A 25,566-nucleotide genomic window follows, 5' to 3' on the forward strand; every position below is an offset into this window, starting at 1 on the left:
TGCTGCGTGAATGTCGGTACGTCTTAAAGTGAGATCATAGAAGTGGAGAGATACGAAAATTAGATCTTTTCCATCGTTTGTTATAGTTATTATTTTCTTCAGTTAATTTTTTTATTTCATGATGTGCCTAAAGTACAGTGCATGTTGACGATAAATTTATTTACGTTTTTTTTTAATGTTTTTGTGAGCTCAGGCTTATTTTTGTAACATTAAACTGAAAAAAGACGTTTACTTAAAAGTGAACTATTTATTTATGGATTTTCCTTTGTTTCTTCTAATTTTCTCTAAAGTTTCTATGTTTCCAAATGAGTAAGAAGTTAGAAGTTGTTCTTTAAGAATTGCTCAAGAAATATTTTCTGGAAACAAATTTAAAAAAGTAGTACCATAGAAACTCAGTTTAACAATTTATTTCTTTGACAATAGAATTCGTACAAATATTTAAATCATAGACCATTTTCTTTATTTAAAACTTATCATTTGTCTTAAGGTGGCTGGAAGGAAAAGTTCTTAATAAACAGTGTATCATTAAGCTCTGAAATTAGCAAATAAGTAAAATGTTAATTAAATTCTACTAATACGAAAATAAGAAGATAAAGTAAAAACATTTATTTTAACTTTACATAGGCAGGATAGCTTTTATTTATCCTATATCAACAGAATTCTCCATATTAATCTGAACACCACATTGACATAACCCACACTATTCCTTTAAATATTGATGTCAGTTTACTTTTCTCTTAGATACATTTGTATCTGTTTTTGTGTATTTGTAACTATAACAAGATGCTACTATGAATCAAGTGCGAAGCTGTGATTATGTAACGACCTCGTATAGAGCAGGGATTTCTGGTGATATTAAGAACTGCAGCTGATGTGACACGGGCGTAAAGGCGGGGACGTCATCTGCCCACGCAGGACCCCCAGCTTGTGTGGCATCAACCAGTGGGCATATGTGGCATATGAGCCAAACTTCACACTGTAAATCTGAGATTACACTAAAGAAATTTGTTTTCTCTTTATTTTAGAAACATATTGTCAGAGGTGATTCATTTCGGAAGTGCCCTAAACGCGGAAGTGCGACATTACAGGCTGAAATAAATGACATCACTTAGCAAAACTGTGCCTAGAAAACACTCAAGGAAGGGCCAATTAGTGGCAGTCTGATTCACACAAACAGTAATATTGTAATATGTCCCGATTATAACACGGCTCGTTCTTATTTTTTACTTTTCTGGAGTTGAAAGGAGAATGTAAATTACAACAATAAAGTTGGTTTCTTATTTGTTAGACTCACGTTTAAAGAGCTATTTCATCCTTCTGATGGATTAGGTCCAATTTGTTTACCTACCTCCAATTCACAATGTAACAAAGAGAACATTTCCTTTTTTGGAATCAGAATAATTTCCACACAGAAAATATCTTAACAAAATAAGTGTATAAGCCTGATGTCAGCCAGCTGACAGCTCCTGCACTTTGACATTTAATTCAATTTCACACTTTAAACAAGAACAGTTGAAAAGTGCTGCAGATTCGATTAACATTGCCCTTATTTCAGCGAAATTAAGGCACCGAAACGGAGGGCAACCCCGGATTTACAAAGAACTTTGTGAGTCAACCTTTCGACTGAAATAAATACGAATATGTTCAACGTCTTTCTATTTTCTCTTTAACATAAGAGGTTTGGCAGAGCGAAAAGGCGAATTTCCAGCCCGGGTAAACAGCTAAACAAAAAAAAAAAAAAAAAAAAAAAAAAAGTCAAGGAAAGAACAGTTTTCATGTGAGCTCCCCCTTTGTAATTTTAGGGTTCAACAGCACCATCTGCTGGATATTTATTTTAGTTTCACAATCACACTGATAAGCGTAACTCCAGAACACTCCGTGCTTGCAGATGTTCCCACGCACTCATTCAAACCAAAAACTCCGCATAGAGCAAAGAGGCAGTTTTATTCATAATTATTTCAAACAATATTTTTTTAAAACATTAATGCAGGTAAAATACACACTCATTTTTAATTAAATAGTTCTAAAAATTCATTGTAGACATAAATCTGAAACATAAAAAGCACGAGGCAAAGATCTGCTAAGCTTATGCAATGGTTACAGTCACAATTTCACAGCTCCAATCTTGTCTTAATGTTGACTCAAAAGAGGAAGTAAATAAGACACTTAAAAAAACCTTTTATGGAAAACGTAGCACATCCTGCACTGCATCTGAAAAGATGTCCCACACTTAACTAAGATGTCCTGCAATGTAACTTTCATTCTTTAGTACTTTATACTTTAGTAACATCTTGAGAACTTCAATGTTGTGCCAGATGAAATGAATGATGATGGAAATGTAAGGGAAAGTAAATTAAAATGTGCTAAAACCCTCAGTGTGTTCCAGTGCCAGGACAATAGTGGCAACAAAATCTATTGGCATCCCTAGTAAATATGTATAAAAAGCCTTAAAATATTTATTTGATTTATTTTGTATTTAATTTTTTGCAGTAGCAAAAAAATCTCAGTGTGAGATTTTTTTTCAATCTCACAATGAAAAAAAAAAATTTACCCTTATTTACAGAGATATATCTTATTATAGCACACGTGGTATTTTGAATGTTTGTTTTGCCCTTCAAGCGGATAATGTATTCAAAACAAATTAATACTGAAACAGAGACAAATACCAAGAGATGACACTGTCTTGGAAATAGGACAGAGGAATGGTAAACACCCCCCGCCCAAAAAAAACCTGTCCATTTCCTCCAGCCTTTTTCCTCACCAATCAAACATATAAGAGGTGAAGATCTGATGTTTCTAAAATTTTCAGCGTGCGATCATATTTTAAGGATTTTCACACATCTTCCGCAAACATGCCAATATATGTGGAAACAATGCATTTGAATCTGCAACATCTGATCATTGTCCAACATAAAACTGGACAATGCAGTAAGAAACGGCACCCACAGATACAAATCCAATCCTTGCTCTGCGGTTAGGGCAATGAAAGCGCTTTGGCGAGCCGAATCCAGAACCAAGCCTGGGTGCAGGGCCGAGTGTAGTCACATACTGTCAAGAAACGAAGGATGCTGGGAAACGGTTTTGTCATCGACTTGTAGACCACCGGAATGAGACGTTTACTTCGAGCCCCTGGAAAATTTGAAAGGTTTCGTTACAGCGTTTGTTGCAAAATACAGATGGAAGCTGTTTTAAACTGGAAAGATATAGAAAATAAAAATCCTCTTTACCAGGGCAGAGGCTGAGAGCGAACTTGGTCTGAAAATCACAGGCATCGCTGTCCAGATATTCATCAGAAATCACCACCACCATCCTCTTACACCTGGACACATGAACACACACAATAGAGTCGTGAGCTGAATGTGACGCAAAAGTAAAGTGGGTAAATTTGAAGACTTTCTGCACATGAAAAGTTTTTTTGTTGTTATTCTTATTCTATGTTTAAATACCAACAATCAAACTTGTTTGAGCCTAATTAAATCTCCACAATCACTGAAAGTTGAATCTTGCTGAAAAAAAGTTAAGTAATTAAGAGTTACGAAACAAACAAAGAACACTGTATCGGAAACATAACGCCCACCTTTTTTCAATCAGCTCACTGGTGATGGTCCACACACACGAGCCTGGGAGCACATTTCTGTCGAACACACACAGTTTCAAGTTGTACTCCGTCTGCTCCAACTCCCGGATCATCTCAAGGACAAACGCAAAGTCACTCTGGCAGTAGCAGATGAAGGCATCAAACATCTCTGGGATACCTGGGGTCAATGTGTTTCGATTACTTTCAGCAAAACTTTAAAAAAGGTACATTAAATGCAACCCAAATGTAAGACATTCACCCACACAATCATGGACAAAAAAAAAAAAGAAAAAGATTTCCACAGAAGTCCAAAGCCGTTTGTTGCATTTATGGCTGATGTGCAAAACATGAAAACCCATGAGGATGTGCACGAAAGTGAGAGTGATGCAAACTTTCTGATAAGGCATCAGTCTGAGATAACTTGGAGCTTTTCCTGTGTTGATGCTCTGCTCAGAAACAATGGTTAGACTTAGACTACTCCAATTATTCTTTTGAGAACATAGAAACAAGGATTTAGGCAAGGATAAGAAGGATTTTATAGAGCAGAAAGAATGAAATAGGGCCATTTCATATTAATGAAAAACACGTAACTTTTTCTAAGCTTTTTTCAAAATGCTTTGGATGGTTGTAAACAAACACTGTGCAACACGCCATACACCGTCGGCACAATGAAACATGGCTGTCGCAGCATAGTGCTTTTGGGTGGGTTTATTCCATAAAAATGCATGTTTATGTGTCAGAAGGCGACACACAGAGTCTGTGGCAAGATGTTTCACTTTTCCAATTTTATCTGTACAAAAAAAAATATATATGAAAAAAAGCTTCATTTTTTTGTCTACTTTACATTTTGGGACAACTTTATCACATGAAGCATAAAAAAAAGGAATTTTGATTGTAATGTATAAAAACGAAGTACCATACTTGAAGGAGTACAGATACTTTGTAAGAGCACATGCACTTGTCGTTTTTATTAGGTGAAAGGTATTCCTTATCTACTTTGGCTGAGCATCTCAGTACAAGATAAGCAACATGAAGCCTCTATAGTGATGAACCAAAGACATCCTGCAACCCTTATAGCAAACAGATCACTGAATTTGAAACTACAAGCTAAACTGCTTCTTCTGAAATCAGCCTTTCAGCTGACCTAGACTTTGTCAAACACATCTTTGTTGTAAATATTTTACTCAGAGAAAAAGTTTAATAGTGAATTTAGAGAAAGACAAACCTCCTGGGATGTCGTCCACAGTGATTCCAGACCTCTCTGGTGTGCGAGGGACACAGCTGTCGACCTCGGGAACTTGGACTGGTGGCTCTGCTTTCTTCTTTTGGGTCTCAAGGTATTTCCTGACATCCTCGTCTGGTGACAAAACATACATGTATATGGAAATAAGGAAGACACAAAAAGCAATCAAAGTAACTTCAATGTGAAAAAGTAAATGTCCCAGTTCTAAGGTGAAATCAACCATAACACACATTTGCTGTTTCAGGACCTGAATCACTTGTCATAATTGATGGAAACATTAATTTGTCTCTCAAGAAAATCCCGAGGCAGAATGGAGAACCATCAGTTCTTGCTATATGCATATGCCACCCCCCAACTCACTTGTCATAATAAAGAATAAAGTGAGAGGTTTGTTTATGTTTTTGCTGCTTTTTAAATACATAACCCAGTAAAGTAGGTGTAACTAGCTGTAATCCATTTGCATATCTAGATTAGAGGGGGGAAAAAAACACGTTGACAATTGTTTTTTAAATTTTAGTGACTTACTGTTGAGCAATAACACACACTGGATGGATAGAATAAGAATCAGATGAAATTAGAATGCACTTGGTAGCAAAATGTTCGCTTCATTTTCCACTGGATTCAGAACTACTGACCCTACAATGAAACGTGGAGCCCATTATTTTTGATTTTATTACAGGTGAATAAATAAAATAATAATAATAGGGAGATCAAACCCCAGAGAAAACCGGAAGTTGGACCGACTACGAAAACTGTAATCTGTGCTTCTGGCCTTAGTTAAAAATGAACCCCCAAATTATATTCTGCCTTTGGCCCCGTACAACTGTGGGTCGGTTCTGTTAGTCTACCAAATCGGTAAATTGCATCACTCTGTATTAATATTTTGTATAATTTGCGCACCTATCAAAGTCTGGAGATCTTCCACGATGTCTTTCCTCTCCACCTCCTCCAGAATAGAGACCAACTTCCCGACCGAACTTTCCGAGTTCCGAGCCGCCCAGTCGTCTAGGATGGTCTTGGTGGGGTTCCTGGAAGCCTCGTAGTTCTTTATCTCCAGGTAAGAGAAGCCCATGATCTCCGCAACAGCCGTCCAGTCTGCAGCCACCGTGTGTTTGGGGTTCAGATAAAGTCCCAACCTTTTCCTTACGGTCACATTAAGCGCCACCAGAGGGATCGAACCAAGATCGACTTTGGAATCGGTACCGTCCATGTTAAAAATAGTTTTGGTTTTTTCCCCCCCACGTCCTGGATTGTGTTTAAAATGAGTGGAAAACAATCTCTGGTGGCGACTTGTGTGATTTTGAAGGCTGACTGTGTAGTTAAGCACAACCCACTTGGCTTTTAGTGGAACTAGGAAGTGTTTGCGACCGACTGCGTCACATCTGGGAGGAAGTTACCTCTCAGTCAGATTCATATGGTCATCTGTCTGCAGAGAAATGTTTAAAACTAATGTTGGCAGAACTACTTAAGATTCTCATTCACATAACCCTGTAAAAATAAAGCTTTAAGACACTTATTTTTGCTCCTGTGGAGTTTTGAAAAGCTAACTTTATTATCCAGATTTATTCAAATAAAGATATTGCAGCACCAAAATCAGGTAGATAAAATAATCCGTATTGCATGTCCTGTTTGTAACAGTCATGGCGACAAGAGGAATGAAAAATAAAAACGAGAAAAGTTCTCAGTGGTTCAGCTGCCGCATCCGCAGAACAGGAAGTGCAGCTGACACTCTGAAACAAGTATATAACTCACGTGAAGTGTCTTGCAAAAGTATTTATGCCTTGAACTATTTCACTCTGTCACATGACAAGAAAAAGGTATTTTATGTGGTGGGCTAACACAATTCTTAGAATCATGGCATGTATTTTCATTCAGCCCTTCCTGAGGAGATATTTTGTAGTATTTTACTGTAACTGCAGCTGCAAGTACTAAGTTATATCTAAAGGAGATTTGTAAAGTTCTACCCATTCTGCTTCAGCTCAGACTGAATGGAGAGCAGATGTGCACGTCAACGTTCATGCTATGTTACAGATTCTTTAGATTGGATTTCAATCTATCTGGACTTTGACTTGGCCTTTATAACAAATTGATTCCTTTGAATCTAAAAAATCCTGTTGTATCCTGGCTTGCTGCTTGGTTTAAATGTCCTAAAGGAAGTTGAACCTCCCACACAAGTCTTTTGAAGCCTCTAACAGGCTGTATTCTCGGACAGCCCCATTTTTGACTACATTCATCTTCCAATCACAGAGTTATTGCTAAAGAAAATGATCCCCATTGCATGATGCAGTAACTACCCTTTTCCACCATGAGGCTATTATGTTCAGGGTGATGTGCACTGTCAGCCAAAAGGTTCAGTGTTCATCTCATTCAACCTTGGAATCTTCTTTTACTATATGGCTTGTGGGAAACTGCAACTGGGACCTCTTTTGGATTTCTTTCAATAGCCTTCTTCTTAAAATTCTTCCGCGACGATCCAATTTGTGGAGTAAACGAGTAACATTTCTACTGTCAACAGCTTTTCCCACATGATTAGCGACTCTGTGCAGCTCCCCCAAAGCTCTAAGGTGTATTTTGCTGCTTCTCTAAGTAATGCTCTCCTTCTCAGGCCTGTCAGTTTAGGTGGACATCTACGTCTTTGTACATTTCACAAGACGTTGAAATCTTGGGGAATCTAAAAGCAATGGCACTGGATTTAGTGGCAGATGTGTAAATGAAGCAAACTACCACATTTTTCAGATCCCCAATTTTAAGCAAATTTCTGTGTTAGTTTGTCAACACAAATCCAAATAAAATACATCCATGTGAAAAAGTTTGAGGGGTGTGAATGCTTTTGCAAGGCATGATAGTATCAGTTCAGCTTTCAGTAGCAAACAAATAAACAATGTCTTCAGACAACTTCCCTATGTAACCGTGTAAACATTTATAACAGATGTAACTCCGAATTTGCAGCTGGACTCAGACTTTAGATTGAAGGACCGCCCATCCTCTGCAGTAAGACATTTCACAGGTTTTTACTTCTGGAGAAATAGAAGTCGATGCCTTTATCTCGATGCTGCTTGGGAGTGTGAGACGGGCCTTTCCTTCCTCTTGGTGATGGTCCTGCACCGCCCTGCAAAAAAAGGTCGACAAATGTTGGCTTGTATGAATCAACTTTATCATAGATGGTTAGACATTGAAGAGTGTAAAGAAAAAAAACACAATAGGACTGAAAATAAACTGCATTGATCTTCTTTACACTAAAATGATTAAATAATTCATGCATAATAAAAATTACCATACGATAAAGTTTTGATTATAACTTAGACCATTTCAGAAGAGTAGGAACCCTGACAATGAATCATATTTAATTATAAATACAAGACATTAATTGATGAAAACTAAAATAAAAAAGTCTAACAGTTATATTTTCGACACTCAATTCATGATAAATTCCTTCCCCTTAAAAGTTGGTTGCTGTGAGGACTATAGTGATTTCACAATAAAAACTATAAGTTGTTTTTTCAAGAAATCTCTAAATGCTACTTCTATCTAAATGATTCAGGAAATGCATTCCCTTTCTCTCCTCATTGCTTGCAGCTGTTATAGAAAAAAAGCACCATTCCCTTTGAGTTTCCACTTCCCTTTTCTCTAAAACACTTACCGGTTTCTTGCTAAAGTGTCGACTCCATTCAGGCGCCGTGATGATGGCGTTTGGGTAAGTCTCACCGAGCGACACGCCAGAGTGTGACAGTGCAGCAGAGCTCAGGTTCCAGGGCGTGTGAACGTCTGCCCCTCTTATAGAGCCCAACTCTGGAACCCATCGGCGCACGTACTCCCCCTGAAGCAGAAGCACCAAGTTTATGCTTTCATAAATCTATGCTTGTGACTGTAAAACAAAGTGTGACTCAGGTACTTTGTTTCCAGATCCAGACAAATACAGAAGGTGAATAAGATGAGCTTAAATAAAAAAAAAAAAAAAAAAAAAACATACATTGTTGTCATAGTCGAGAGCTTGTTTGATCATGTTGAACTTCCTGTTTTCTCTGGGGTCATTTCCTATGCCAGCGCTGTACAGCCAGTTCCCATAATTGCTGCAGACATCATGATCAATCTTTGCAAGAAAAGGAATAAATTAATCAGGATAAACATTCAGAAATTTTCAAAGAACCCTGCCAAAAATAAAATCATTTGGATGGGCTTTTTTTTTGTGGTTAAATAAACTGATCAATAATATACTGAATGTCTACACATCATACCAGCAGATATTCAAACCACTCAGCTCCAAGTCTCCAGTCAAGGCCCAGATCCTTTGTGAGGAAGCTTGCAACGTTTTGCCGCCCCCTGTTGGACATAAAGCCCGTCAGCGCCAGCTCTCTCATGTTAGCGTCTACGAAGGGCACCCCTGTACGGCCCTCTGTAAGTGCAAAGGTCACAAACAAACCAAGACTTGTATGAATTTATTCTAGCATGAGACTAATTTATGATCAACTACATGCCATGAACTCCAACCTTTCCATGCATCAAACAGCTTCGTGTCCATCTTCCATGGAATAGACTTTCCTTGAAGCCCTACATTTAAATTGCAACACTGTATTTTTAGATCTGCAGACTATATTTACAACATTAGTAACAGATCGAACATTTTCTAACATTACCTTTGACCTGAAACATTTTGTTTCCGTACTTAATGCCCACAAACTTGAAGTAGTCCCTCCACAAGAGCTCAAAAATGACCCTGCAACACAAACAAATTTCAAACAATCATGACCAGATTGTTTTCTGGGTGCATCATTTTAATGTTTCAGTAAGTTCTCACATTACAATTACAAAAAAGATTTGTTGTCCAAGTGAAAATGCTAAGACTGTTGAATGACTTTTCATACTAATACTAATAATACTAATATTACAGAGAATAATACACCCCAATCGTGCACTGCTTGGAGGAAAACGAGCACTGCCTATCACCATGAACACAAAATCACCACAGCAAAACATGGTGATGGCAGCATTATGTTTGGGGGGATTACTTTTTTATGCATTGAAGCCTGCGGCTTGTAATATGACAAACTGTAATAAAGTTTAAATGAATACGTTTGCAGGCCACTGTCACATAGTTATATTTTTAAAAATCATTAATGTGTATTAACTTCTTAACAAATGATACAAGAAGCACTGATACCAGTACGAATACTGACCAGTAGGTGCTCTGATTCGCTGTCCGCTCTCTCTCATACTTTTTGATCTGATGGTAAATATACCTCGGAGAAATGCATCCCAAAGCCAGCCTGCAATGTGGTATCATAGAAACACGTTAGAGAAGCAACAAGAAGGGAAACATTTGAGAAATAATTCAAAGTGAAAATTATATTTAAAAGAAAACTCGCCATGGTGAAAATTTAGTTGAGTAATCCACCCCAATCAAGCCGTTACGAGTTTCTTTGTAAGTCGCCACAGCATCCTAGAAAAATAGGCAGGACCCTTTATATTTCCTTCCAAACATGTTTTTGATCAACATTTAAGTAATGTTTATACATATAAATAAGTATAAAAAGAAGTTTGTATGTTTCTGTAATGCAGGTTGCACTCACAGTGTCCCAGAAATAGTGTTTGATTCTTGCAAGGGCACTACTTTCTCCACCAGTGCAAGGGAAAGCTGAGCGAGGATCAGTCACAGGCTCTGGATGATTAAACAGCACAAAAACAATGAAACACAATGATTCATAAAGACTCAACTATATACAGGGATCCGGCTAAACCAAAGCTGAGTTTTAATGAAGAGATTCATGCTCAACCGTTTTCCACTGAAGTTGGATGTGGATAAGTGGATTTACTTTGAGACACTGCACACACATTGTAAATATGCAAGGATGTGGAGCTTTAGGAGTCCAGACTAGTTTGAAAGGAGAAATATGAAGACGTAGAGGGAAAGCACTGGAATTAAGCTCTTCTCACTGAACAACATTCCCATCATTTACCAGTCTGCTGCAGGTCCTCCGCTGTGGGAATGGCTCCTTCTTCCAGCCCAGGGGGAAGGGGATTCAGCCTCTCGGGGGTTAGCAGCACAGGCCTCACCCTGCTCTGGCTCTCCACCGCCTTTCTGAACTCGGTGTACACATCAGGCAGCCTGCAAGAATTTAACAACATTTCTAGAATTTCTTTCTCCTGAAGTAGCTTCTCTAGCATGAATCAGATTTGTTTTATGTTCAGCCAAGCGACAGCCTCCCCACACCTGGATATGTGGTGAAATGGCAGGTCTTCTCTGTGGAACAGCGTGGAGCCCCAGCAGGTGTGAACTTTCACCTTCAGCTGAGCACAGACTTCCTTCACCTTGTTCTCCACGTTCAGCTCTTCAGAAGCAACCTGGATTTGAGTAAAAGAAGGTAAAAAATATGTTTTCAAACAGAATCATGCCCTACACAAGGTACTCACCTACATACACACTGCAATGCCTATGTAAAAAAAAAAGAAGAAAAAACATACATCTTCTACCTAAATATGCACTACTTTATGTTGTTCTAGCACATAAAATCACAATAAAATACATTAAAGATGAAGAGAACATCAAAGTACCTCTTCATGGAAAGCCACGCTGCTAACGGAGCCAAGCTGCTTGATAAGGTCAGCGACCACCTCCTCCGGCTTACCCTTCCTCACCACCAGATTGCTGTCACAAAAAATAAATAAACACACACGACTCGCAGTTGGCATAATACCATGCAGCTGCATCCTGGGCAGAGGGATTGCTGGGCGGAAAAAGTTTTGGGAACATTGTGTGCAGCAGCAATGTTGAACCCAGGTGTATCCTGATCGTGTTAGAAATGAGTTAATGTAGTACTAGAAAGCTTAAAAACATTTTCTGCACACAGTGCGACTTAGAATATATCCTCAAATCAAGTAAGCAGAGTTCTGCCTAATGTTTGGTGTAAAAATACTAGACTTTTCTAGATTCAACATTCTGGGATTCTCAGTTCTTTAAGCTAATTTTCAAACTGAAAATACTAAACTTGACTATGAATGTATGGCATATATTTCTAAAGTAATGAATGAATATGAAACCTAGAAAAATCCAAAAACAAGAAAAAACAGAAGGGTACTTTGGGTATGAAATAGGCAAGGAACAGCACAAGGAGGAAAGGAAGAAAGGAGAAACAAAGAACAGAAGGAAGAACGGAGGACTCAAAGAGGGAAAGTAAGTAAGGATACAAAGAATGGACAAACTGAAGAAAAATGTGTCAGAAGGTAGTTTGGACACATGGATGGAAAGAAAGGAACAACAGACAGAAGGATTTAAGTGTGGAACCAATTAAAGAAGGAAACAAGAAAAAAAGAAACAACCACAAATGAAGAACGGTATATTTGGCCCGCCAGCACAACACAGTTAATGTAGATGGAAATTTTTTACTGACATTTTTTCAGAAGGAAAGTTTTAGCTTCAACACAAATTCTTCATGGTCTGTGATCACGGTTTTTGCTTTCTATTTGATTTGAGCAAGTAGAACCAAAAATGTTCATTAACCTTTACTCAGAAAGGCCTGGGTGATCCCAAACTCATAATTTTATTTTGATTTATAAAAACAAAGAACAACAAAAGTTTTAAAAGAAATAGCAACCCATACCCTGGTGTTGTTAAGAAGAGACAAAAAAAGTTTTATACAAATAAAAACATTCATATTTTTATGGCCTTTAAGAACTTTCAACATGATGATTCTGGCCCCGGTGACAAAAAGTTTGGTCATCTCTGGGATAGGGATTAAAGACTGGAAATATATGGACTTTTCTGTGCCTTTATTTTATAATTCCACACTTTTCCAGACAGTGTGGGAACCCTGTGTCAAATCTCCAGTCCATATAAATCATATAAAGCTCTAAAGTTAATAACCAACCTGCCCTTGCTGAGAAGGATGTTTCTGAGGTCTAGGACACTCTCCAGTAAGAAGCGCAGACGGAAAGGTCCCGTCTTTGGCAGGTTGAAGTTGTACGTGCCCACATAATGTCTGGGGTCGAAGCAGTACAGAGGGACTATGTGTTCGGCATTTCTCTGAGCCCAGTGGAGGACCTGAAAATCAAAGAGTACAATGTCAGGATCGTTATAAATCTGGAGAAAAGAACAACATAAAAAAACATAAAACCACAAATGTAATTGAATCATGTTGTCTGCTGGTACTTAAAGCACAAAATCTAGAATTATTTAGTTTTTTTCCCATTTCAAAGGAGTTGTTGGATGTTTGAACAGAACATATTACATATATGCACTACTTCCAAGAAAGACAAACAGACTGATCAATGGGAACTATTTTCAATCTTTAAAAAAACCAAACAAAGAAAAAAAAACACAAGAAAACTAATGGAGTGCCATCCAACACTCTCAAAAGGCTGTTTCTAGTCAGCATGCTAGGAGCAGCATGTTTGTTAGCTGACTACCTGCAGTAATTTAGCTACTCAAATTATCCAGCAAGAGTCAAGTAATAATATTACAAATGTTGCTTTGTGCACAGCAGAAGATTCATGCACATGCAATGGAAAATTAGAGTAATCAGTTAACCAAACAGTCATGTTTCTGGACTGCAGGACAAAGTCAGACAACCAGGAGAGAACCCTGCATGCAAAGGGAAAACAACAAAATTCATAAAGATACTGCATAGTAGCCTACTAGTTTTTTAATATAGTTTTTGTTTAATTATTGAAGTAATTGCTATATTTTATAAAAAAAAACATCATGGCAACTGAAGAAGACCTAATTGCATTAGTCTTAAATGTAACAATGTAATTTTACGTAAGTCTAACTCAACTTATTTTTGAGTTGGTAGATTTTATCTTGACATATCAAAATAGCATAACTGACAATGATAGGTTGTTCCATAAGTGACGAACATATAATGGTAGTTTCGCTGATAGAAAAAAGTCTAGTATCTGTATTTTACTCTGAAGTTGAGGCTTTTCTTCTGAAGGAAATGGTGCCGGAAGTAAAAAAGTTTAATTCCTTGTGTAATTTGATGCTGTTTTAAATGTGTAATTTTGTAAACTCACCAGTAAATACAGCAAATATAAATGCAAATGTTAGCTAGAATTTATTTTACCTCCACAGTTTAATCATTCAAGTCCGAACAAAACATTACCACACGTTTATTTGCAAGTTTACAGTCTTACCTCATTGTCGTGAAGCCGCAGGTCGTTTCTCAGTAAGCATATTACAGTGCGAGAGGCTGACATTGTAGTTTAGTTTACAGATGGGCAGAAGTTTTACATGAAAACTAATGAAACTCCAGTCTGACTGGAAGAGCTTCGTCCGTGTAGGACTTCTCCGTGTTGTTACGGCTGCTGTTGCGTTCAAGGTCACGTTTTCAGGCACGAGGTTACAAAACCTCAGGTTTTATAAGAAGGTTTTCTAACAGCTGATGAGGAGCATCATTGTTGGCGCGGTTCAATATAAATTGTCTGTAATACTCCGTATTTGATATTTGTTTATTGATTGTGTTCTTAAGACTAACGTACGGAAGAGGATTAGGGCCACTGAAAAAGAGAATTCAGACTATAATCTCAATTCTGAGATTGAGACAACAATAGAATATCCTTTGACCTGCTTCAAAATAAATATTTACATGTTACAAACAAATTATTCCACCTTAACTCACTTCTAGAACACAAACAATTATAGCAGCACTATTCTGTAAGTGCTTCTAGCTTACTCAAACTAACAAACATTTGATTCATTTCAAACAGGTCTTTAAAAACAAGCAATTTGCAGGACAGAAAAAAAAATATCATGCATACATAACCAACAAAATAATTGGCTTACCACTCCTTTTCAAGCAGAAAAGGAGTTGGAAGAACACTTATTAAATCCTATCCTTTTTCCCAATTTAATGACTTACTTACAATGTCCTAATTATCAAAAATTTGTAATTAAAACCATGTTATAATATTTTCCTGTTACTGTGCTAAAGAGCCAACAAATAAACTATATTACGTAGACAAAATGGTTACAAACTCATAAGACAAGAACAATCTACAGACTGTCACTGGTGGAGAAAAATCCCCATTTAAAATGACAACTCATAGCCTGGTAGGGGGGAAATAAAGCCTGGCAGGGAGAAAAATAAAGCCTGGTGGCCCACCAGGCTGATAAAACAATGGGAGAAACTCTGACTTCTGTCTATAGTAGGGCTGAAACAATTTCTCGAATAATTCCAGTACCTCAATTATTAAAATTCTGTGAGGAAAATATATCTGCCTCGAAGCTTCGTTAAATTGTTTTATTATGTAGCGCACAGTGTTCCGCCTGGAGCATCTGAAGCGTATTGTTACAATTCTGGAGCGAACGTTAGGAATGGCGGGGGAGAGAGAGAAAGAGAAAGAGAACCGATTCCTAGGATAATTGTACAAATATTTTATAGGTTACTTGATTACTAAAATATTCTTTTACAACAGCCGTAGTCTATAGCTCTAGTTGTAAGCGGGAACCTTGTCTATATCGCCATCTCTAAATAGGAATATTCTGAGTTTATATTTCTAAGTGATCTTTGGGCTGCTCTTGGTCCTATTCCTCACCCAGGACCCTTTTCTGACCTGAACTGATCTGGAGAGAGGCCAGAAGGTGGCGCTCTGGTGTTTCTAACTAAACAATCAGTTAAGTTAGAAACTAAACCTTTTCTGACTAAAAAGTTCAGTTAGAAATTAAGCTTTTTGTTTTCTCAGTTATTTTTTTCTCCACAGAAGCTACACCTAGTTTGGCGTTGACTATCTGTGGTTGCTTCCTGGAAAAGGGCATTGACTAACCCTAAAACTAAATGTAAACGTTTTTTATATTTATATTTTCCTAAAACTAAATATAAACGTTTTTTATATTTTCAGAGCTTAATACCAAACTACTTATGGAGAGTGAAGAGTGTCAAATGACAATAAATAACTTAGGTAACAAGTAAATCACAAACTTCTTGTCGTTTTGGTGTTTCTGAACTATCCATCCATCCATCTATCCATTTTCTAACACCCTTGGCCTATCTTCAGCTAACGTTCCGGGCAAGAGGCGGGGGACACCCTGGACAGGTCACCAGTCTGTCGCAGGGCAGTGTTTCTGAACTAAATAAACTTTATTTACTGGTCAGCTGTTATCCTGAATTATGCCAATTATGGAAGCATAGTACATTTTAAAGAAAATAACTGATGCTGCTTTGCTTTATTAAACAACAAACAATAATAAGACTAATTATGCTGTTTATATTTTTCACTATTTGTTTTGTGCATAATCTCATGCACAAAACGAATAAAATGATGTAATCAGTGAAGGTGAAACAGAAACAAGACGGAGGAAAAAATAAAACAGAATACAGTCTTAGACCTTAGATTTATTAAGTTAAATGTACAAAAGATTGATGACTTGATACATTTCATGTTCCAAGGCTTTGTCATTTCAAACAAAACAAGCTCTGTGTCAATCAAAAGCCTTCCAGTCCTTTAATATTGCCTGCCAGCTCTCAGACAGTCATACACACTCTTGTGGCAAGTTGTTTTTTATTTTCTTTTTAGCTGCAGTAGTCTGCTGTATAACGTAGACTCTAGTCAAATAGATCTGCCTATAATCTAAAAGAGATTTAATACAAAAGCGCAGAACAAAGTATTTACAGAATAAGTAAATCCTGGGTGTGCTCTCTAACAGAGCAACCGTACAGGGAAGCTCTCGGCTTTGGCAGAGAAGATTTTCGTTTACAAAGAGAAACAGATAAGGCACAGAGAAGGGTTAAAAACATTTGATCGCTCCATAAGTGCCAAGAAATCGTAGCTACATCCAACGTCAGTTAGTCCCTAAGGTTTTATTTAAGGAAAACAGTTCGGTTCTGTGAGTGTCACACAGAGCAAGATGTGCTGTAAGCTCGTAAAGTGGTCCATCTGATAAGAGCTAAAGGAAGGCATGGTGGCTCACTGGATTGATTCTGAACTTACAAACATAAAGAGAACTTCAATCTGTTTTTTTCCTCTATGCAGGGTTCCTATTAACAGTCCCGAAAAATATAAACTTATTTTTTTAGTATTTTCCAAATCAGTAGACTTTAGACTTTATTCTTGAGTCCATTGTCTACAAGCACTCCATTCATCCATACATTTGTTTGTGCCTCCAACTGTCTGTCCATCTAACCATCAGCCTATTAGTTTGGTAACTGAATGGTCTACAGTTCTACCATCCATCTTTACATGCATTTGTCCATCCATCTAGATGTCTGTCTAACCATCAAGCCATTAATTTTCTATCCAGCCATCCATCTGTCCATACATTCATCCTGCCTACTGTCTAAACATGACACTAGTTTATAGTTGATACTTTAAAAATGGCTAAAAAGCACTTAGAACTCCAAGAATTTCAGCCTGAAACTTTGTCGTGCTGCTTAGGAACTCTGCAAACATTTAAAACACCACAGTAACGTAATGCATCAGATTTGGTCTGTGCAGTTCAAAGTGCACAAAGCTGCCATAACGGACAAAACAAGGCTTTCAGGGCTCTGAGGTGGCAAAAAGTCCGCTGTGACTAATACTGCATGTTCTGCAAATCCTCTTTGGCCAACGGAAAATGGAACAAGGCTCACCAGACGGGTAAGGTGGGATGACGGTCCATGACTCATACAGCAGTGTTGTTATTGCTTAAGAGACATTGCACGCAGTTTCAAATGTTTGGTTGTCTTTACATATCAAAATAATAGTAAAAAAAAAAATAAAATTAGAAAAATATCTCCTCGGTTGATTATCTCGCACATGTAAATGTTTCAATACATGATATCAAAAGTGCAAACCCCATTCACATTCCTTCTGAATGGCATTTGGAGTGCTAATAGGAAAAGGAAAGGCTGTTAAAAAAAAATAGACAAAGACATTCATACTTACAAATCATTATTGTAAGGCATTGACAAAAATGTATCATATTTGTCTTAAAGGTGACAGTAGAAATCGGATCTAAAATGACCGTGCATGTTGTATAAAAATATTTTTCCATCTTAATTTTATTCAGTTGCATTAAGCTGATGAGGATGTTACAGTACTATCAGATGTGAGCGGCGTCACCAGTCAGTCACAATGTCAACTCATTGTGGAGACGCTGCAGCGAGACAGTGAGACGGGGGAAGAGAGACCCAGAAAGCTTAAAGCCTCTCTGTGCTCCAAGTTTGGACACTTTTCTTTCTCTCTCCTTGAAGAACGTTGACCCGGATCCTTTGAGACTATGAAGTGCCACCTTGGCGGCCCGTTTCTGAGCCAACCAGCGACAGATCCCTTAAATGACTGGAGGTCTGATCACAGTCAGCCCTGCCTCTCAGTAAACAGTCTGTGTTGAACCAGGCATTGAGAACTGAAGGAGTACGGACAAGGCAGACACCGATCGATTATGGAGCAGAGAAGCTGGAGTGTTGCTGAACCCTGCAACCAGGTGACGGGAAGAGGGGGGAGGAGCAGGGACCGCCGAGGCCATGGAGGCAGGCACGGAGGGGGGATAACTCTGCCAGGGGTCCGTCAGCGTTCAGAAGCTACCCTGGACAAACGGGTGGCTGAGCAGAAAGTCCGCTGTGGGACGCCACTTCTCCTCCACAAACACTTGCCGCAGGAAGTCCCTGCACGAGTCAGACACACCCTCTGGAAGCATGGGCTTGGTGGGCTGGGTAGCGATCTTAAAAATGGCGGCCATGGCCTCGTACTCGGCCCAGGGAGGTTTCTGAGTCAGCATTTCAACAACAGTGCAAGCGACACTCCTGAAGGAGAACAACACAGGGACACCGATTAGTTTTAGATGCTCAATTTATCATAAAACACTGCATCATACATGGAGCAAACGTTTTGACTCTTCCTTCATTTGTCTATAACCTGACTCTAATTTGCTTAGTTTTTTCGTAAGAAATACTTTTTTAGACATCAGAAAGGTCTTTTAAAGTTACTTTTCGCACTTCAGCTGTTATTTTTGTTGATTTATAAAATTAAAGCTGACCTTGACTATCTTGAGTTACACAATTGATTACATTAGCTATATGTCAACAAATCTTGGCTCACGGATCTCCAAAAAGATAACCTTTTTCCAGAACTGTAGCTTTATTTATTGAGTCATTTACAGTACCTTTTAAAAGTGCTCACAATAGTTACATTTAAAGAATAGAAATGGCCAGGTATACAGATTAGGTGGAAACACAGCATTAAGCAAATAAAATCTAAGGAGAAATGCCTACGCTTTAGATTTCTACATTAAAATGTCACGAGAAAGATCTTACTTCTTGGCAACACAGCAAAAAGTTAGAGGTGATTTTTATAGTTTTGCATATTTACTTTACATACCAGTTTTATGTACCCATAAACAAACGGAAATCATGCATTTCAAATGTTACTGAATACCACAGCTAACCTGTAATACTCACCCAACAGTGCTCTGACTTAAACCTTTATTATGTTTTACATAATTAAACAGCAAAAAATATATATTTTTTTTAATATACAATTTGCCAGAAAATGCCAACAGCACAGTTTTAACAAAAGTCTCATGAGGTTATTTCAGTGCATTTAATGATGCTTTATAATTGTATTGCACAACAGAATGATATTCCTTCTGCCCCTCCGGCAGAGGAGATATCAATCCCAGAATCCTTCTGGGAATCATTCCTTTTTTCCCCATCTGAAGGTATTCTTACCAAACATCAGCTTTCCGGCCATATCCCTCCCCGTTTATCACTTCGGGGCTCATCCAGTAGGGGGTGCCAGTGACAGACTTGATTCCTGTTCCAGTCATGCAGATGGTCTGGATCCGTTTGCTTGCTCCAAAGTCTCCGAGCTTGACGTTCCCAGAGGAGTCTCTCAGGATGTTAGCACCTGATGGGACCAAACAAAACGAGCTCAAAGCTATCCACGACTCCTCCGAGAGCTGCCACGGAGAGTTTGTTTACCCGAGCCAGCACGTCGACTGACTTCAGAGAAACAGTTGAAGTCAAGAGCTTGACTAATCTGGCAGGCTATCTTTTAAAATACCAACTGAGAACTTCAGGCTGTCATTATATGAATACTTTCCTTCCTATTTATGCATCACCAACTTTCCCTCCCTATAAAGTGATTGCCAAGTGGGCTTATATGTATCAGAAGTTCAAATGCTGAATGAACTGGTCCACGTGAGACAAATCAGACCTCAGCCCAGTCTCCCCGACTTCTGTAGTACTTTTCCAACATGTCCGTCCCATTTCCTCTGGGTATGCCACTTGTTAGATCAGTCACTAACGAGAGCCACTTGCCACTCATCCTCCACACCCAAAGAGGGATTAGATAGCGAGAGAGCGACTTGGGAGACTAAAACTGTAACATTAACTTGCTTGGTTCCACTTCAAGCACATATATTGACGTTAAGTCATCTGAAAACTCAGGGATTTCCATTTGTTTGCCTTCTTTTGAAATATTAGCTTGATTAAAAGTCTCAAGCTAATAAAAAATGCCACCTGAGCTGACATTTTTCTGTTGAAGAAAAAAGATGTTCTTGTGTGGTGAGCTGACCTCACGCCATATATTAAACGTGTAGAACATTTCCAAGTGGAAAATCCCACCCACATGTGCTGTCATGGAGCCTGGCTGTGTCCCGGGTGACCCACTATCTTTTTTTCCCTCTGCTGACACGACCAGACGGGATGTTTCCCTCTTTCTTGGCTGCTGCGGCCTAACGAAACAGCGACTCCCAAAGCTGCGGGCAGAAAAACCAAAGCCTTTCCGTCCGGTGTTGAGCATTTTTAGACTGGCCACCTTCACCAGCGCGAAGCCTAATATACCTCAGAGGAGATGTTAAAATAGTGCAGTTTTCCATCGACGTTCTGAGTAAGAGAAATGAAATGAGAAACTATGGGAACAACCTTACATGTTGAAAAGAGGAATTTTTTTTCTGACAGACCAACATGGAAATGGTGAATGCCTGTGAAGTTGGAGGCAAACAATAAGTGGTTTATACAAAAAAAATCTTAAAAGTGTGGCAAGCATTTGTTCTCCCTCTGCCAACAGACCTGCAGTCTTTTGGGGTATGTGCATATTAGCTTTGCACATCTGTAGATTAGGACTGAAATAATTAATCAGATTAATTGTGGTAAATTGAATTTTGAATAATAATTGTCCACTAATTTAGTAATTGATTAGTAATTAACAGGAGTATACAGAATCAAAACAGGAAGAAAGAACAACACACAGCATCAATTAAGTCAAAACTTTACAAAATATATTTACATTTTAGATAAGAAAGACTTTGTCTCTAAATATGTTCAACCCAGAACTCTTCAAGTGGCAGAGTTTTAGCTTAAAATGTAGTAATTAGAGAAATCCTGTAAGGTACATTTTGCTATCCAATTATTAATCAGTTAATCCATAAAACAGTCATCAGATCAGTCCACTGCTATATAATGTTAAGTCAAGCAGAAAGAGCTGAAATTTTCACTTGCAGAGGATAGAAGTATTTTTTAGATCCTTAGCTACAAATGATGAAAACTTCCCTCAAGGAATGCTGTTATTGTATTTTAGTTATTTTATTTTATCTTATTTTAAGAAGGAATTGGATTATTTAGGCTGTTTGCATTTTTAAACTTATTTATAGTATTACATAGAAAAAGCCTGAAGTGGTTAAATAAAAAAACTGGAGAATGTTACAATTGTCCAAATAATCAATAAAATAATCAATTACTAGACCAATTGTCAGTTGCAGTCTTATCACAGACTGCAAATTTTGTCTGCCTTTGCAAACTGGTTCACAATCAGTCACACTGGATAGTGTGTCTGCAAACGTCAACTTTATGCGTGTACAACGAGATTGAATTACACACAGGTATATTTTATGCTCCAAATACCAGACGACTTCTGAAGACAATTCGTTCTGCAAGATTTTATAACGTGATTGAGTAAGGAGGAGTGAATACAAATGAATGGCACATTTTTTTGCACGTTTATTTGTAAAATGTTCGGAAAACTATGCATCACCTTCAACTTCACTGTTGAACACCACTTTGTGTCGATTTACCACCTAAATTCCCCCTAAAATACGTTGAGGTTTGCGGCTGCATTGTGGGGGAATGACTACTCTCTCAAACTTTTACAGTCTTTTGAGCGACTGTTCAGTTTCTCTGAAGTTTTAGAAGTCATAAATCAAATTATAGCTCCCCTTTGACCTTTTCAAGATTCCAGTTTCAGTTACCTTTGATGTCCCTGTGCACAATCATATTGCTGTGCAGGTAGGAAACTCCCTGAAGGATCTGCCTGGTGTATCTTCTCGTCACCTTCTCCGTCAGAGCCCCATAGGCTTTCAGCTGGTCCTTTATTGAGCCCTGGAGGGACAGCATAAAAGCAACAACAGCTTTTGTGAGAATGTGTGGAAAATTAATCACGCTTGCAGTGAGATTCATCATAGCTACCAATACACTCAATAGAGTTGTTTTTGTAATAGAAACAGCGCCTCGCTGGCAAATTCCAAACAAAAAACCCAAATATGTAAACAACGCTGGTAGAGGATTGTCTGATGCTGAGATCAAACAGTGCTTTAGTTCCTTTTTAAGTTCCAAAGTAAATCTTTGTAGAGTGAATACCACTAATACCACTTAAGACGCAATAAAAAAACAAAAGACATTTCTCTTTGCTTTCAGCTGTCAACAACACACCTCTAAGACAAACCTTGAGCTTAGCCCTCCCACTCTAAACCTTCTTCCTTGGGGCCACTCAAGTTTTATTGACCACAGACCTACAAAACTTTGGCCCTTGTCACCTCCTCTTTTACATCAGCCAACTCCAACACACTATAAATGTTTTCATTTCCAGACAATGTGTGACTAAGACCGAAAAATTAGAAGGAAAAAAAAAAAAAAAAGATCAACAGGCGACAGTCTCTCACTAACGAGCTCATTTTCACAGAAAATAATCCCATAAAACAGGCTGTTCTGCTCACATTAACCACTGAGACCATGTTTGGTGACAGCTGGGGAGGTTTTTCGAATTGTTTTCTAGCTGAAATCGACTGCAGGAGTCGTTCTTAAAACAGGCGAGATGAAACTAACGCTATGCAGAATGTTTTTGATGATCCTCATAGTCATCATCAAAAACATTTTGAACTGAAGCCACAGTTCCAATACAAAATTATTTAGCTTTCCTTACTAATTATTTGCAAAATAATGTAGCTGTGCACTAATCCAAATTTTCCTGGTTACTAATAATTTCCAGTTTTGTTTGAGTTTTTGAACATTTTTTTTCTCTCTCTAAAGTAAAATAAGAAATATGATACAAAAGCCAGATGTGGGTTATTTGATGGCGGTGGTATGTTTTTTTTAAATCTTAGTGAAAATGAAGCAATTACATAATTATTCCATTTTCGCATCACAGCTTATGTCCACAATCTTAATCTGATGTGATTTTTATTCAACTGAAAAGGTGCATCAAAGTAGTCACTGTTTCTTTATGCATCTGTAGACCAGAAATGATTAAGTTCAGCAATAACTTTGATGCATCCCATGATTAGGGGTAAAAAAAAAAAAAAATCTGCATTAGCTTTAGTAATAAAGTTTAAAATTATATGGATCTGAAATATAGTAATTATAGTTCATTAGTACTATGATTTTAAGCACAGTCACTTTCATGGTGCAATAAATTTGCTTATTGCCCACTTCATGAAATCCTGATTCAGGTCAGCAGAATAAAAGAAACCACAGAAAGCACCAAACTGAAGCCTCATTTGCTCGTCTCTGAAAACCCACAGCAGGAGTTGACCTCTGTTGCTAATCAGTCTATCACTGATTAGCAACAACTCTAAGAAATTTCAGTTTCGACAGCTAGATTATATTAACTCTAAAGCAGGATGGGCACCTAGTTAAAAATATCTGTTGCTAAATACAGCAGAGGCATTGTAACTTAATAAAATCTGACAAGCCATGTGGACAACTTTAACGTTCTTTTCCTATAAATAATTGTTACTTTGAAAAAAAAAAGTAAAAAAAAAAAAAAAGAAAACAATTATGGCTGCATAATCTGATTTATCCGCATCAGTGAAACTCCTTCCAACAGTATGAATATCATATTGCCGTGCAAAATGCCTTCTTATCCATCCAACCATTTTCTGTTCACCCTTGTCCCGTAGAGGGGTCGGGAGGGTTGTTGGTGCCTATCTCCAGCTACGTTCCAGGCGAGAGGCGGGGTTCACTCTGGACAGGTCGCCAGTCTGTTGCAAAATGCCTTCTTATGACAACTGGAAATAACACCAAACTAATCTTGCATTCTAACAGTCCTTTGCAGTACTTTTAATGTGCAAACTGATACTAAAGATACTGAGAAGCACGTACTGTTGAATGAGGGTACTGAAGTAGCAACCCAACAGTGGAACCACAGCAGTCACCTTCAAAATAAAAGCATTTTCTTTTCACAATACAATTAGCTTTGTGTGCAAAATTTAATGCCTTCGGGCTGTAAAATGCTCAGGGCTCATCTAAATAAAATGGAAGGAACTAGTGAAGTTTTAAAAGAAAGATGATATCCTTCTAGCTTCAGGTTCTGATATGAATTAGAACCAGAATATGGACACACCAGTCACCAAATTATCACCTTTGAGGATAAATGTAGCAGCTTTCTTCAGCATAAAGTAGCTAAAGTTTATCCTCAGTTCATGTTTGTTGTGTAAATATAAGCATTATTATGTTCAAAGTTCCCACAAAGCCATAAATAGCTTGTTTTTAAAAAAAAAAAAAAAAAAAAAAAAAAAAAAAACAGCATTCCACAAGCATGAGTCCTAGGTGGCAGAATACACACCCCGGGCATGAACTCAACAAAAATAGTGAGTTTTCTATGCTCCAGGTCCCGCAGACAGCCGTAGTACTGAACGATTCTCTCATGACGCAAGTTCTTCAGCAGCTGAATTTCGCACTCCAGAGCATTCACTTCCTGCGAAAAAAAGGTCACTTAATATCTTCACATTTATGAATATTTAGCAAGAAAGAAAACACACACACACACACACACACAAAAGAATCCAGTAGGTTTATTCCAAACAAATTTGCCCACAAACCTCACCTTGCTCGTTTCTTGACTGTCAGGGTCAAAGGGCACCTGCTTGGCGGCCAGCTCGCGGCCTGTGTCTGCATCGTAGCAGAGGTAGACCTCCCCGAACGCCCCTCGTCCCAAGAGCTTTCCCTGCCGCCAGTTGACTGGCGCCCGTGGTGCTGCAGAAAACAACACCAGATGATGAAAACCAAAATTTTTTGCCAACTAAGCCCCTCGAAGACAGACGGCAACAGCAGCACTGTGATAAACTGATCTGAGTGAGCGCTGAGTCCAAAGCAATAAAACACTACTTAGTAAAACCCTCCGAGAAAGAATGTCAAATCCACCTTGGTTTGTCGAATAGCTCCAACCGCAGACCCTTTCAGACTCAGGGAAACCCCAGATAACACAGCCAGGCAGTGAAAACCGCAACCCGCCGACGCAAAGTTGTCAAAACCTTAGAAAGATCGTCTCAGTAGCGCTCATCCACTCCAGTCCCAGACTCTGAGACTTTGTTTAGGAATTAGCCTGCTGCTTTGTGGCCACATTAGACTGTTTGGTTGTGCGTGGGTGAGGACAGCGAGACGGAGACGTCGACCACAGACTGCTGAGCTGAGCTCTGGCAGGATGACAGAGGCTGTTTCTGAACAAACTGCAGATGTGATCAGTGAGCCTGCAACATGGACAGGTCTGTGTGATCAGAGGAATTATGCCTGTGGAGACTTACAGCATTACTGTACGTCACTGCTGCTCCTTCACACTCTGCATCACC

General features: G+C 38.4%; 3 protein-coding genes across 3 annotated transcripts in view; all 3 read right to left on the bottom strand.

The window, feature by feature from the left end:
* Positions 1-1,925: 1,925 nt before the first annotated feature.
* Positions 1,926-6,179, bottom strand: myd88 (MYD88 innate immune signal transduction adaptor). Its single transcript, XM_044105398.1, has 5 exons — positions 5,721-6,179; positions 4,803-4,934; positions 3,578-3,755; positions 3,228-3,319; positions 1,926-3,129 (listed from the first exon to the last, which is right to left on the bottom strand). Exons 1-5 carry the CDS (start codon positions 6,028-6,030, stop codon positions 2,975-2,977), a joined length of 867 nt encoding a protein of 288 aa, XP_043961333.1. The 5' UTR covers positions 6,031-6,179; the 3' UTR covers positions 1,926-2,974.
* Positions 6,180-6,350: 171 nt separating this feature from the next.
* Positions 6,351-14,157, bottom strand: cry-dash (cryptochrome DASH). Its single transcript, XM_044105399.1, has 14 exons — positions 13,947-14,157; positions 12,683-12,855; positions 11,370-11,463; positions 11,029-11,159; positions 10,775-10,923; positions 10,388-10,476; positions 10,184-10,257; positions 9,995-10,084; positions 9,455-9,534; positions 9,309-9,368; positions 9,056-9,213; positions 8,791-8,910; positions 8,461-8,637; positions 6,351-7,929 (listed from the first exon to the last, which is right to left on the bottom strand). The coding sequence occupies exons 1-14, from the start codon at positions 14,007-14,009 to the stop codon at positions 7,822-7,824; spliced, it is 1,566 nt and encodes a 521-aa protein (XP_043961334.1). The 5' UTR covers positions 14,010-14,157; the 3' UTR covers positions 6,351-7,821.
* A 1,967-nt stretch (positions 14,158-16,124) lies between these two features.
* map3k22 (mitogen-activated protein kinase kinase kinase 22) overlaps positions 16,125-25,566 on the bottom strand; it is a 40,876-nt gene continuing 31,434 nt past the window's right edge. Inside the window, exons 14-18 of the mRNA XM_044105400.1 lie at positions 24,825-24,973; positions 24,564-24,695; positions 21,973-22,102; positions 19,454-19,631; positions 16,125-18,529 (exon numbers count right to left, since the gene is read on the bottom strand). Of these exons, the coding sequence (XP_043961335.1) occupies positions 18,301-18,529; positions 19,454-19,631; positions 21,973-22,102; positions 24,564-24,695; positions 24,825-24,973 (818 nt within the window). The 3' untranslated portion in view covers positions 16,125-18,300. The remainder of the gene's footprint in view (positions 18,530-19,453; positions 19,632-21,972; positions 22,103-24,563; positions 24,696-24,824; positions 24,974-25,566) is intronic.

The sequence above is a fragment of the Gambusia affinis genome, linkage group LG21 (genome assembly GCF_019740435.1).
Source record: "Gambusia affinis linkage group LG21, SWU_Gaff_1.0, whole genome shotgun sequence".
Classification (NCBI taxonomy): Eukaryota; Metazoa; Chordata; class Actinopteri; order Cyprinodontiformes; family Poeciliidae; genus Gambusia; species Gambusia affinis.

Excerpts from the sequence above, each read along its gene's own strand:
- myd88 (XM_044105398.1), bottom strand. The coding sequence starts at position 6,030 with ATGGACGGTACCGATTCCAAAGTCGATCTTGGTTCGATCCCTCTGGTG. Across the intron at positions 3,320-3,577 it reads AGTGAGCTGATTGAAAAAAG|GTGTAAGAGGATGGTGGTGG; the intron begins GTGGGCGTTATG and ends TCATGTGTCCAG. Across the intron at positions 3,130-3,227 it reads CGCTCTCAGCCTCTGCCCTG|GGGCTCGAAGTAAACGTCTC; the intron begins GTAAAGAGGATT and ends CAAATTTTCCAG.
- cry-dash (XM_044105399.1), bottom strand. The coding sequence starts at position 14,009 with ATGTCAGCCTCTCGCACTGTAATATGCTTACTGAGAAACGACCTGCGG. Across the intron at positions 11,160-11,369 it reads GCGTGGCTTTCCATGAAGAG|GTTGCTTCTGAAGAGCTGAA; the intron begins GTACTTTGATGT and ends ACTCAAATCCAG. Across the intron at positions 10,258-10,387 it reads AACACTATTTCTGGGACACT|GATGCTGTGGCGACTTACAA; the intron begins GTGAGTGCAACC and ends CTATTTTTCTAG.